This window comes from Podarcis bocagei, assembly GCF_964188305.1.
Source record: "Podarcis bocagei genome assembly, chromosome: 3".
Lineage (NCBI taxonomy): Eukaryota > Metazoa > Chordata > Lepidosauria > Squamata > Lacertidae > Podarcis > Podarcis bocagei.
In genome coordinates this window covers 95,255,900-95,269,438 of record NC_138127.1, presented here as the reverse complement: position 1 = coordinate 95,269,438, position 13,539 = coordinate 95,255,900, and the positions used below count along the sequence as shown (strand labels likewise).

The window sequence follows — 13,539 nt, the reverse complement described above, 5'->3', positions numbered from 1 at the left end:
AAAGCTAGGAGATAAATGGCACCTTCATCCTAGTCATGGGCGCAACAATGGAATGTTTAGGCACACTTTCTTTAATAATAAGAATGCAAAGCTGAAAATGAATGAACTGCATCTAAAAAATTATGTTCATTTTTCACGGGGTCTAGTCCTTCCCCTGCCCACCCCGCTAATATTCTTAAGAGGGTCTCTTCTCCAGTCTTCAGAGAGTAGCTAGAGGAAGAAAAAGGTCCTCCTTTCCTTCCACTCTGAAGCTTTAATCTGAAATCTTAGGCGCAGAGCTCAGAAACGGTTCGCGCTAATGAAATTCCATGTCGCAAAATGTGCCTAGAACAATGGGAGCTTCGAACACTGGCTGCGTGTAAGTTATCTTCCTTGCACAATGCTCTTGGCCATTCATGGACATACCTATGAGGGTCTCTGTAGGCCAACAAACTCTTCCAAAGTGGAGTTTCTTTTTCTTCCCCTGAACTGCACGATCCTTCCTTGAAACAAGGACACCTAGCAGGAAAAGGCCCTCCTCATGCCCTATCTACGACAACACTCTTCTCCTACTTGATGCTATCGTGCTCCAGCTCCGACCAACCCCCAGCCAGCACAACCAATAATCAGAACTGATGGGAGTTGTAGCCCAGAGACATCGAGAGGACCCCATACTGAGGAAGACTGTCATATAAAGACTCCATCTGCTTCTGGGGAGCAAGACGAGCCTGAGCTTTGCTCCCAATACTGCAGCTACAAGCTCTGGGGAGGCAGGCAAAGTTAGGTGGAAGCCCAATTTGATTTCTATTCTACCAATTTGTTTTCAATTTTACCATGGCAAACTAAAAAAAAACCAAAAACAGTTGCAAAAACAGTCCACATAAAACTATTGTTCCACTGCTAATAAATACTGAGATTCTGAAGCATCTCCCTACCCAATGCCTCTCAGCCTCCTAGCTCTCATCCAGGCTCCCAAGCGAGGATTCCTGGAACCTGCTGACATCAGCCTAGTCCTAAGTGGCTAGGGTGCTAGATGGGTGCCCAGAGGAAGTGATGGGTGGGCCAGATGTGGACCAACAAACTGAAACCGTATTCTGAAAAGACAGAGGTGTTACATGCTCTAAGTTCTCCAGCCCAGGAGGTGGGAAGAAGGCCTGGTCAGGATGGGGCTGCACTCCCCTGGAAGGAAAGTGTCAGTCTTTTTGGACAGCGTCAAAATACTCTTTGTTGGTTTCACTGCAGGGAACTGAACAGGGCTACCCCCTCTCAAAATTGTAGGGCAGCAAAGACATGGTTTGTGTTTGTGTGTTCCAACAAAACACCTGAATCAAAGGAAGTTCCACCATCTTTTCCCTTAAACCAACAAGCAAAGCAAACTGGTTACGGTTTTAGTTTTTTGTTTTTTTAAAAAAAAGAACAAAAGGAAGAGCGATAAGCGCCCGTTTCTCACCTTGCCGTGGCTTCTCTCCACCTTCCGGAAACACTTGTTCAGGGAAAGATTATGCCGGACTGAGTTCTTCCAGCCAGTGGGGGCCGTGGCAAAATACGGGAAGCGCTCCAGGATCCAGCTGTAGATTTCTTTCACCGGCAAGCTCTTATTGGGCGAATGCTCTATCGCCATATAGATGAGGAGACTAAAGGAATAGGGGGGCTTCGATGTGGCAGATTTCTTCTCGGGGTTGGAGTAGCAGGAAGAAGGGTAGGATGGCACACTGTCGCCCTCGATGTCGTACAGGGGGCTAACCACCGGAAGACCCTCACTTCCGAGGCTGAAGTTTGTTAGGAGGTTCGTGCTTTCGTGAAGCCAGTTCAAGTTTGTGAGCTCGTCGTCGGCCAGTTCGCTATCCACAGCCGTGGCCTTCGGCCGAGCCGCGTCCACCGCCTCCGGCAAGCTCCCCATTCTTTGGATGTGCCGCAGCCCCGCGGATTTCTCTGCCCCCGGCGTTTCAGCTTTCTTGTCCGGAGTCATTCCAGTTACTGGACCCATTTAATCTTGTTGGCCTAGAAACAGGGGGGAAAGCTTTTATAGAAGCGTAAGGAGAGTCTGCTGGATCAGGCCAGGGGCCCACCTGGTCCAGCATTCTGAACGCAGGATCCAAGCACAGGAATGAATAGAATCAGAGAATTGGAGGCGACCCCGAGGATCATATAGTACAACCACCCGCAATGCCCTGTCCCCATACGAGGATCGAACCTGCAACCTTGGCGTTATCTCTGCTCTCCTGTCGTTTCCAGCAACTGGCATTCAGAAACATACAGTGGAGACAGAGTATAGCCATCATGGTTTGAAGTAGAAAACTGTCTTATAGATGAACGAAACTATTGGTCTGCCTAGCTGCGTATTATTTACAGCAGCACCAGGGGTCTGAGAGAGAACCTCGGGCCCAGGGGTGGATTGCGGCCCTCTTGGCCTCTCCATCTGGCCCTCAGGACTCTCCCATGGTCACACTAACCCTGTTTTGTAGCCTCCTTTCTACCTGGGCTGGAACATGTCCTTGATCTCTTATGAGGCCTCTTGCTTGGAGGACAGAGAAGGATCTGATAGGGTGCATAGAAACTAGCCCACTGTACAAGGCAGGAAATTACATCCCATCCTCTGCATTTTTGCGTCTAATTCGCCTGACCACTGCTATGAGGTCCCCAGAAGGATGCCCAGAAGGGAATGCAGTCCTCAGGCTGAGTCGGGTTCCTTAACCCTAGTTGGCAACAGGTCTCCCAAGTGCCATGGACTGGCTGGATGAAGGCACCAGTCAGGGAACTTTCATGGGAAGGAGAGCCAGGGGATTGGATGACCATGAATGGTCAGAGGGAGAAGAGAGAGCAGGCTGGGAGGAGGTGGTGTCGGAAGCTGAAGAGGCAACAGGCTTTAGTGAGCAGGAAGAGGCCGTGGCAGAGAGCAGTTCAGACTCCGACTCGGAGGCTGGAGAGGAGGCTGGCCAAGAGGCAGAGTGGAGACCGGCTGCTGAAGAATCCAGGGAGTCTCCTTCTTTGAGCAGCTCTCCTCCCCCTGGTTTCCCATAACATGGAGAGAAATTAAGCAGGCAGAACAGAGGATGACTGTGTGCAGACACGGCCTGAGACTGCGTGGGAAAGGCCCTGGAGAGGTGGAGGCCTAGAGGCTACCGGGAAGGCAGGGACCTTCAGTCCTCGCAACTGCTTAATCGGGACAAGACCTCCTGGAAAGAGTTGCTGAGACCACTAGGCCAGAGCTGTGGGTTGTTCCCTTAAACAAAGAAATAACTCCACTGGCCTGGAGTGATGCATTCTTTGTTGCTGACCTACACCTGATTCCGGCCCTGACACCAAGGTTTCAGGGAGGAGTCTTGAACCCAGAACCTCCTGTGTGCAGAGAGAACTGAGCTAAGGCCCTTTTCCTGAGTGGACGGCCCCATGTTTTTTGGAGAATTAAAGTGCATAATAAACTGCCAACCTGAAATTTAATATTTTTTATTATCGCGGTGGGTGCATAGAAGGCGATACTGTTTGGGCCATCTTTTCTCAGCTCCTTTCCACCCACCCACCACTCGGCTCACTTATTGGCAACTGTGTATTCATTTGCCTGCAGGCGCCATTAAGAGGAACAAGTCCTTTGCCATCCTTTCTGTCCCTCGTATTAATATTTGATACGTTGCGCCATAAACTGTTCCTCTCATAAACAGTATTAAAACCGTGGGTTGCTCTTAACCACCCCCCTTTGGCGGTGTGGCTGAATCAGAGACGCCATTTCCCACGGGGGGGGGGGCATTTTCATGGCAAAAGCTCAATGTGAGCTCTTTTGAGCTCATTGGAAGGCAGGAATATACAGAAAGTGTGGTATTGGCTGGCTTGCCATTTCTGAAGGAAATGCAATTTTGGCGGGCTCAGTGGCAATACACTCACTACTACAGCACTGGCAGGTAAAGATGGAGATCATGGGTTGCGCTTTATTTTAATAAAAGAAACAGGAGGGCAAAATTCCAAGAGCTCTCGCTTTCTTTGCTATGTATTCAAGCTCTGGGAAAGAAAAACTCCTGAAAATCTGCAGTAGGGTTGGAAATGAAATGGAGGAGGAAGAAGCGTTCACCTAGCTGTGGAAGGCACTGACTGGATAGCATCCATGCCGTCAGCATCCATGACGTCACAGACACACAAATATCCAGAGCCGTTTTGTGCTTGCAGGTGAATAATCCACTATAACGACTTCTGCTTCAAATTAACCACTTAAGTATTAAAACAGATAAAAATATGATTAACAATTGAAAACATCAACACACACACACACACACAAATTTAAAACTCAACAGGCCAAGAAGCTTTGTAGTTTGAGGTGGGAGGTCATCAGTCACCAATGGTGCTTGTGGAACCACAATTATGTGCAGCATCCACCAATGCTGAGGATTTGGGAATGGGTAACATTTGGACACACGCTGCCATGAAAATGAAGTTTCTCTGTTGCAAGAGAAATTCTCTCCACTTCCAGTATTCTTCATGTCCTGAAGTCGGAAGACGCCTCCAAGAAAGATGGTTGGATCGCTAGCAACCACAAAGTAACAACCAGGCAATTACTGCATTAAAAATGTCAACTAGCAAGGCCCAAAGCTGAACCTTCAATATTGTTCAGACCCATCAAGGATGACTTGGCTTGCCTACACCGAATTATTCTGCAGGCAGGAGGACAGATTGCTGCTCCCTGGAGAGATATAAGCTCCCCGATATACAAGCACTCTCTAAATTAAAATATTTCATAAAAAGGTTTACCACCAATGTGTTAAACTTGCAGATTATGGTCCAAACACATATACACATAGAAAAAAAAGATACTTCTTTTTTTTTACTATTTCCTGCAACTACTTTAATTAAATTCTGCATCAAAAACCACTTAAGCATTTGGTAAGCTATAAAGCAGCAGAATTTATATTCTCTGTGCATATATAAAAAGAAACCTGTCTTCATTTCACAGTGGGAACCCACAGCCATATCAGTGTGAATCAAACAGAGTTATGACATCTAATCAAGGCAAGGTTTCTATAGCAATGGCAAAGCGATTTCTTCAGACCTGGCTAACAGGCAGCTGATACGCAAACAGAGCACGCAATGCCTTTACATGCCTTATATATTGGGCATCCACAAAACAAAACTGAAAACCTGAGAGGTACATTGATGTTTGCTTTTATTTCGCTTTTTTTAAAAGACGGGGAACCGAGCTGAGGGTACAGGCAACTTTCCCAAAACCACCCATAACCCACAACTCTTTGCCATGCAGAATGGAGGCTGTGCAACTCGCAATCGCTTCTCCATAGGATTGAGAGAACTGCCCGAAAAGCATAGGGGGGGTGGGCTGCAGGATGAATGGGTGGAAATAGCATTCCCCTACTTTCTCGAGCAGGAGCTTGCATTAGAACTCAGTTCCTCCATGAGCAGGAGGAGCCCTTCCATTCATAAAAGGGACACTTTGGGCACAACCCATTGTCCCAAACATCCAGAAATAACACATGGCACAACATCATCACCCCCATATATTGTTAAGGACTTGCATAGAATCTTGTTAAACATTAAGAGTATTTCACACACACTTCAGAAACACATACTGCAGATTTGGGCAGCGGTGGGGGGAGGCAGATACACTGAGATTAAGAAACAGCAGCCCAGTTAAAACATCTTATTCCGATTTTCTCAACAGCCTTTGTTCATTCTGCCTCACAAGTGTGGGTTCCCAACTCATTCCCAGGTTGCCCTACCCATGGTTTGCCATGATGCAAGGCCATTAAACGCTAGACCATGGTCTGAAGAGGGTTGATGAACCCTAGTTTGGAGACTGGCTAACTTAGTTGGCACTAACCTCCATACTATGGTTTGCAAACGTGCCTCAAACCATGACATGAGTTGGTACTGACAATAGCTTTCCTGGTAGGACAACATGGCAAACTGTGGCTAGAGCACTTGGGAAAGGGTGTGAGCTTCTGTGCCATATTCCCAAGCTAAACCATAGGATCATATGAAGCTAATTTAGAATGGGCAAGATGACGTGCCTACCTAGCCCTGCCTTCCCCAAGCCAGTGCCCTCCAGATGCTGTCGGACTAAAACTCTTGTCAGCCCCAACCAGCAGGACCCCTCTGAGATATCAGGTTGAGAGAAGTCGATCAAGTCCTTTCCTTATATAGAGAGAGTGGCAGGGGAAATCCAGCCAGATGGGCAGGGTTTAAATAATAAATTAATAATAATAGTTGCTGCTATTATTATTATGAAAAGAAAAACTGTTAACATACTAATTTTTAGCACACTCAAAGAGATTTATCATATATTTGCACATGCTTTTGAGGGGAAGTCACATGAAGTCAGGTGTTTGGAACTGCCCAGGCGGACAGATATCAAACCCGTTTACAGTGGTACCTCAGGTTAAAAGCTTAATTCGTTCTGGAAGTCTGTTCTTAACCTGAGGTACCACTTTAGCTAATGGGGCCTCCCGCTGCTCCACGCCGCCGCCACACAATTTCTGTTCTCATCCTGAAGCAAAGTTCTTAACCTGAGGTACTATTTCTGGGTTAGCGGAGTCTGTAACTTGAATCGTCTGTAACCCGAGGTACCGCTGTACTGAGCTGCAAATTTATTTTATGGATAAAATCTCACTGTGGAATTTCTCCCTAGTGGGGGGGAAAAAATCCCCACTGTACAAGACGGCTCTGAGTACGGGACTCTCACACATCCTTTTCTGTATGGGAGTCAAATCAGCCAGCAAGTGTGTTGGATAAAGAGGGATAACTGAAGCAAGAGAACTCGCAGCATTCCTAAATAGAGTTGTGTTCTGGCTTCCTGCTTGTTCAGCACTGCACGTTCCAATCGGCCTCTGAACGGCTGGACTGTGGCCTCATTACGCCAGAACTTAAACCTTTGGCATTTAATACCAGAGTGCATTGTGTTGCAATGCTCTTTAGGGTGTGTACCTGCATGAGCGTGTAGGTGGGGGCAGGGAATCAGGAGGCGGAGGAGGGTTATTCCTAGACTTGTCATTATGATCTGACATCCCATAAAACCTGTTTTGCCTCCTGGGCAAAAGAGAGAAGGCGGCTGCGTAAAAACAGACACGACTATTTTACACTGCTGAATAGCATTCAACCTCCGTGTCATAATTGGACACGTGCATCCCCCTTGTCCCCTGCTTCTGAGTACCAGTGGCTCAAAATCACAGGAGCAGAGAGAGCTCTCGTGCTCAAATCCTGCTTATGCGTTTTCCACAGGTATCTTGCTGGCCACTGTGAGAGCGGGATGCTGGACTAGATGGGCCATTGGTCGGATCCTGCAGGCTCTTCCTATGTTCACGTTAGGTGGTATCTGCAGGAAACCCTCACCTGCAGAGCACAGTGATGGATTGGGTATCAGTGTCAGAAACACAAGAGATCTAATCTAATCGCCAAATGGCACGTTAAACCTAGGTTACGGTCGCCACAGTGGGATGTCTAGGCGCCTTTTTCCTCCACAATGAAGTTTGTTGTTAGTATTATTATTCATCTCATTTCTATGCCGCTTTATATTTTATAGAACAAATCTCAACACATTAAAACATCAAACAGAACAATCCAGAATAAAACAAATTCAAGCTTCCAGGGAAAATATTTCAGATCCTTCTCTAAGGGGCATTTTGCACCCAGAGATCTCCACATGGTTGCAATTGGACCCGTGAAAAACACGCCTGGCAACTGTCTAACACTGTTCGGTATGTGAGACAATCTTTCCTTACCAACAGACTTACTCAAGAGTAGACCCACTCAATTCATGAATATGATTGAGTTTGCTCTATTCTTTTCAATGAGTCGACTCAAAAGTATAACTCAGTGGAATACAACACTTTCGTAACAGACTTTTCTTTCCATGAACTTCTCTAAATTTCCTTTAAAGTACGGTAGTTGGGCAAACAGAATCGCAGTATTTTTTTAAAAAAGGCTTTAGTATCACAACATTCTTACGCTACTAAATCACAATCATCATCCAAAGGCCTTCTGGTATTTCACAACAAGGCATTCTGAATCTTTATTTTCTTCCCCAATCGTCACAACCTCTAAACCAGGTGTGGAGATTCAGCTGGTGTCCCAACCTGGAACACAGAATCTCAGGCTGACATTTGACACAGATCGCATTACAACACCTGTGTGCTTGGGGTGAGGAGAGAAAGATGTTTCAGTTCTCATTTAAAGAGAAATGTGCCTATTCATGCTTCTGAAACAACACAAGAAAAACTGAAGCACATCCATCCTTCAAAACTCACAATTCTTTGAATTTTGCAAGGCAGTTCTCTGGAGAAGTAATGTGTACAAAAATGCATGCGCTGGAGTAAAGTGTCCAATAAAAGGCACATATTAGTGAAAGCAACACCTGAAATTTAGGGGAAATTGCTCCACAAAATTTGTATATTAGGCAAAGTTGCATACACACGTGTATCAGAAGAAATCTGTATTATAATGCTGATAAAAATATTTTTTAATGCAAATAGATGGGGAAATGTGAAGAACTGAAGTTAAGATTCAGGGGGGGGGGGGGGAGAGAGACTGGAAGAAACCAAAATGGCCAGATTTGCCCATCCCAACCAAAGACATAATTTCCGCTACAATGGGTGTAGCCTGTAGGAACGGCTCCCGAACTCAAACGCAGACTCCCCACCTGAACGCAACGCGCCGAATTTCATTCCAACGTCTAAACGCTCCAATCGAGGCAGACCAACAAATAGGAGAGAGAGAGATTCGTTTGGCTCTGCCATCAGGCCTCTGAAACACTCACCATTTAAAGCATATGTTCAAGGAAAATCCAAGAGGCGAGGAGCAAAAAAGAGTTACCTTTGTTCCTTCTCTCCCTTTCCCTTTGTTCTCAGCAACTTCCACACATGTGCTACATTACGCTGCCCATCTCACCAGAGCTGCTGTTGAGATCAGAGGTCAGATTTAAATCCCAAAATGCAACTACAGACGGCCTATATTTGATTACAATGCTACATACACCGCCGTGTATCCAAGACAACTGGAGCATTATGTTCTCCTCAGGGATAAAAAAGGAGGAGGGGGGAAGAAACCTGCCTCTTGGTCATAGTTAAGGCAAGCTGGCACATCCCTTAGCAGTCTCATCCCCGCTAGATGAGAAAGCGCATACAGCTGTAGTGTTCATAGCACAAACCACCTGCCTTCTCTCTGGCTGCGCTGATTTTAAGATTTTAAGAGCCAGTCCATCGCCCAAATAATAGGTGAGTTGCTTGGGGATGCTCTTGAAGACATCATGGTCCAGGTAGCTGCAGCACCTAGAAGCATCTTTTACCAACTGTGGCTGGTACATCAATGATGGCCATTCCTGGATCGATATCACATGTCCACAGTGTCAAGATAAGACTGCTGTGATGCACTGTGTGTTGGGCTTCACCTAGGCTGTTTGGGAGTCGCAACTGGTGCAGCGTGCTGCTTACTGGTCCACCCTATCGCCCCTCCTGAAGGAGCTTCCCCGGTTGCCAATTTGCTACTGAGCCAAGTTTAAGGTTCTGCTGTTGACTTATAAAGTCCTCCCACAGAGATCTGGCAGGCACCCTGAGCATGGCGGATCCACCGGTAATATAAAAAGTTTCTACTCATCCAGACAGCTGTAGATTGTGGATTGCATTTACTCTCTGTTTACTGGGTGAATTTTGCGACTTTCCCCCTGTATATTTTAATTTGGTTTTTAATGTAATATTGTTTTAATCATGTGGTGCACTGCGCTTAGGTACTCCACCAGAATAGCAGCATCTAGAAATCATTTTATAAATCAATCAACTGTGTATGCCCAGATTTGCAACTTGTATTTCAGCATCAGGTAGTGGATATATATATATATATGGCCTCGACCTCGGCCCAGTATACCTGAAGGAGCATCTTCACCCCCATCGTTCTGCCCGGACACTGAGGTCCAGCGCCTTCTAGCGGTTCCCTCACTGCAAGAAACAAAGCTACAGGGAACCAGGCAGAGGGCCTTCTCGGTAGTGGCACCCACCCTGTGGAACGCCCTCCCATCAGATGTCAAAGAGATAAACAACTACCTGACATTTAGAAGACATCTGAAGGCAGCCCTGTTCAGGGAAGTTTTTAATGTGTGACATTGTAATGTATTTTTAATCTTCGTTGCAAGCTACCCGGAGTGGCTGGTGAAACCCAGCCTGATGGGCAGGGTACAAATAAATTATTATTATTATTATTATTATTATTATTATTATTATTATTATTATTAATAACAATACACGCACACATACGCAAACACACACACACAGAGAGAGAGAGAGAGAGAGAGAGAGAGAGAGAGAGAGAGAGGTACCTCTAGTTGCGGACTTAATCCGTTTTGGGGTGCCGTCTGCACCCCAAAAAGTCTGCAACTAGAGCACCTCTTCCACACATGTGCGGGTACGATCGAGCGTTTCTGCACATGTGTGAAGCGCGCAGATCGCTTCTGTGCATGCGTGGGCAGCGAACTTCCGGGTTTGCCACGTTTTGTAAGCTGAAAGTCTGTAAGAAGAGCGGAACGCAACACGAGGTATGACTGTATATATATGTAGAACGTGTATGTTTATATACGTCCATGCTTCATTGTATTCCACCAGTACTTCCCCCAGAATTAAAACACAATTGCAAAACTACTCTGGGGATTCCAGAGTGGAAGTGTGAGGATGCTGTTAAGAGAATTAGCAAACTGACATCCTTCACATCTGGTTTTTCTCTAGTTCCAATCAGCCACAATGGAAACATGCAAACCTGTTTTTCTTCACAACTCCCTCCGAGGAAGGGGGGGGGAAGGTACACTTTTACCCAACACAGTGTGTTTGCTTGGATTGTGAGGATACCTCCAAGTTAGCTTCAGACTGGCACACTTCCGCCTCCAATGTATCCATGAAGAGGAGGTTGGAAACTTTTGGTTCCTTTTTAGATTAACCACAGCTTGCCATGCCACCTGAACCTGACAACCTGTGATTAATCTTAAATATGGTTTGTTGAAACAAGCCAAACTATAGTTTAGGAAGTTGCCTTTGTTTCAACTAACTGTACTTAAACTTAATCGGTTTAGGGTTGGACGTCAAACTGTGGTTCATCCGAAACAGAAGCAGAATTTTTCTATATTGTCCTCATGTCTGTGCCAGAAGGAGAGGAGGGAGAGTTCAAGTCTGGGGTTCACTTTGGCTTGCTCTTGCAACACTAAACCATGGTTTAATGCCAGTATAAATCAGGCTACTGAGGACACTGTCCTACAATACACACTGGATATTGAAGACAGTACTCACACCAAATTAAAGGGCAGATTATGCCAAAGTAAAACAAACACTACTATGGCAATCAGGGAGTTTATATTATGAACAGATATGCATAGGGTTGCTCTGCAGATTGCACGTTCAGCTTACTGTTGGTCTAAAAATGGAAGCAAGACTTAAGCCTAATTCCTTTCTTTTGATAGATACTGTTACGATGGAAGGGGTGCTTTATCCACGCTGTGTGCTAGACCTCTCCATAAAAGAGCACATCTATCGCATAATTAGAGCACAAATAGGAGCAACCGAACACAGGCACCAACAATGCTTCTATTAATTAATCTGCCTTTATCCCCTTAAGCATTATTGTTCTCAAGCATTTTCCTAAGGGAAACCAACTGGATTTTCCCATTGTTGAGAACCATCTGTCTGCTACTACCTCCGGCAGGGTGGTTGAACGAGTGAAGCCACCCTGGATTGCCATGGTTTTCGGGAGAGGGGGGCTTTTTTGGGAGGGAGGGATGGTGGGCGAGTCTGGCTTATGCAGCTCAATATCTAATAGGAAATCATCTGTGTTGCAACCCGTACATTTGCAAACCTGCTCACCGGTTGGAAAGCCGCAAAGGGGGTGGAGGACTTGGGAATTGGCAATGCCTGTAGCAGGGATCAACTTTTTAATTTAGCCACCTGGGCAAACTCCATATAGAATTGCCATTCATTGTCTGTGCATGCTTCAAGCTCGGAGCTGTACAAAGAGATCCTTTCTGTCCCTGCGCCTTATCTCTAATTCCAACCACACTTTCATGTTCAAACTGCAAGGGCGCATGTAGATGGACACTCGGATAGTCACAGCAGCTTCCCACACACTGTGGAACATACATCCCTACAAAGTCGTCAACCTGGTGCCCAGAAATCTCCAGTCGCAATCGGAACCACGCCAGTAGCAAAACGTGCCCGGCGCCCAGGGAATTTTGAACACTGGGGATAACTTGGGTATCATTTTCTTAAATGCTCTGTTAAAAAACAACAACAACAAGTTTGGCAGAGAGAAGCCTAGTCCCAGAAACAAGAACCCTCTCTGCCTTTCCAGGGGCAGGGAAATTTCTATATGGAAGTGCAGCCCCCAAATTTCCTACTTATTTCTCTGAAAGCATAGATACATCTACACCTTTTGGAAGACTGCAAGGCTTTTCTATATGGAGAAAGGTTCAGCTGACAGAAGGCTGCGGTTTTTGATATTTATGTTTTTAATCTAGATGTTAATAGAACTGTAAATATATATTTGTGCTTGTTAATCTGTTACTACTGCGCCCTCCAGGCCACCCATAACTGGGTGAGCTCCAAATGCAAATAAAAAAAAGCAGCAGAAGCCAGGCTTATTTTAGCCAGGCTATTCCCGTTTACATGGGCTCCTTTAACATTTTACTCAGGTGGATTTGCGTAAGTAAAGAAGCAGAGGCTTCACGCCTTCCCTGAGAAGCCAGGTTAGGATTACAATGAAGGGCACCACTGTCACCATAGCTGAAATGGCTCTGCATGGGCGTGTTTGTTTTCTTAATTTACTGCTGCAGGAAATGGCTACTTGAAGAGCCGAAGTCCACTATATTTAACACGCTGGAATGAGGGCTGGGGAGAAAGCAAACCATGGCGCAGAGCATTCCGACATTATTTCTGGAGATATATTTTTCATAACCATAATTGAGATTTCTTACCTGCCTCTCCTCCCACCATGGATTTCTCAGACAGGTGACAACCATTTGGAACACATGTTTTAAAATGTTAAAACAGGTTGTGATCAAGAGAATAGGGTGGGTCTTAAGATGTATCTATCTCAGGTGCCCAAGGTCAGAGGAAGAAGAGGGGTACCTTCCGCCGTACGATGAATACAAAGAATATGCAATACAAAGAATATGCCAAACGATGCCACAGAGGCCTGCTTTCTGCCTGCTACCTCCCAAATTTCTGAAGGCAACAGATCTACCAAAAGGAACCACTCTGATGAGTTTAACATCCAAGAAGGCCTGAGGAAAGGAGGTGGCATTTCATATTTGGGACCTAAGTCGTTTTAGGGCTTTAAGCGCTATTTAAACAGCTACAGCAGTAGCTTCCTACAACTCGTATCTATCCAGCCCCAGAGAGGCTTGGTGTGGTTGTATCCCATTGAGGAGACCCCAGAGGAATCTGGAATTTAAAAACATCTGCTTTAATCTGTTTTTTACCTTATTTAAAAAAATAATTAAAACAACAATAAGGCAACAGCAGATTTTAAACCGTTTCAAATAGCTGCTTTAAACTGTTTTTTTACGGATAGTTTTGTCATTCAAGCCTTTTTTTGTAA

At 45.5% G+C, this 13,539-nt stretch overlaps 1 protein-coding gene and 1 long non-coding RNA gene across 2 annotated transcripts in view; one reads left to right on the top strand and one right to left on the bottom strand.

Annotated features, from left to right (window-relative positions):
• Window positions 1-13,539, top strand: part of LOC308584199 — a 50,448-nt gene that overhangs the window by 17,242 nt on the left and 19,667 nt on the right. The gene's annotated exons all lie outside the window — the stretch shown is intronic.
• The window catches only part of FOXN2 (forkhead box N2), a 43,814-nt gene that overhangs the window by 20,787 nt on the left and 9,488 nt on the right, over window positions 1-13,539 (bottom strand). Inside the window, exon 2 of the mRNA XM_081188715.1 lies at window positions 1,430-1,980. Within this exon, the coding sequence (XP_081044841.1) occupies window positions 1,430-1,966 (537 nt within the window). The 5' untranslated portion in view covers window positions 1,967-1,980. The remainder of the gene's footprint in view (window positions 1-1,429; window positions 1,981-13,539) is intronic.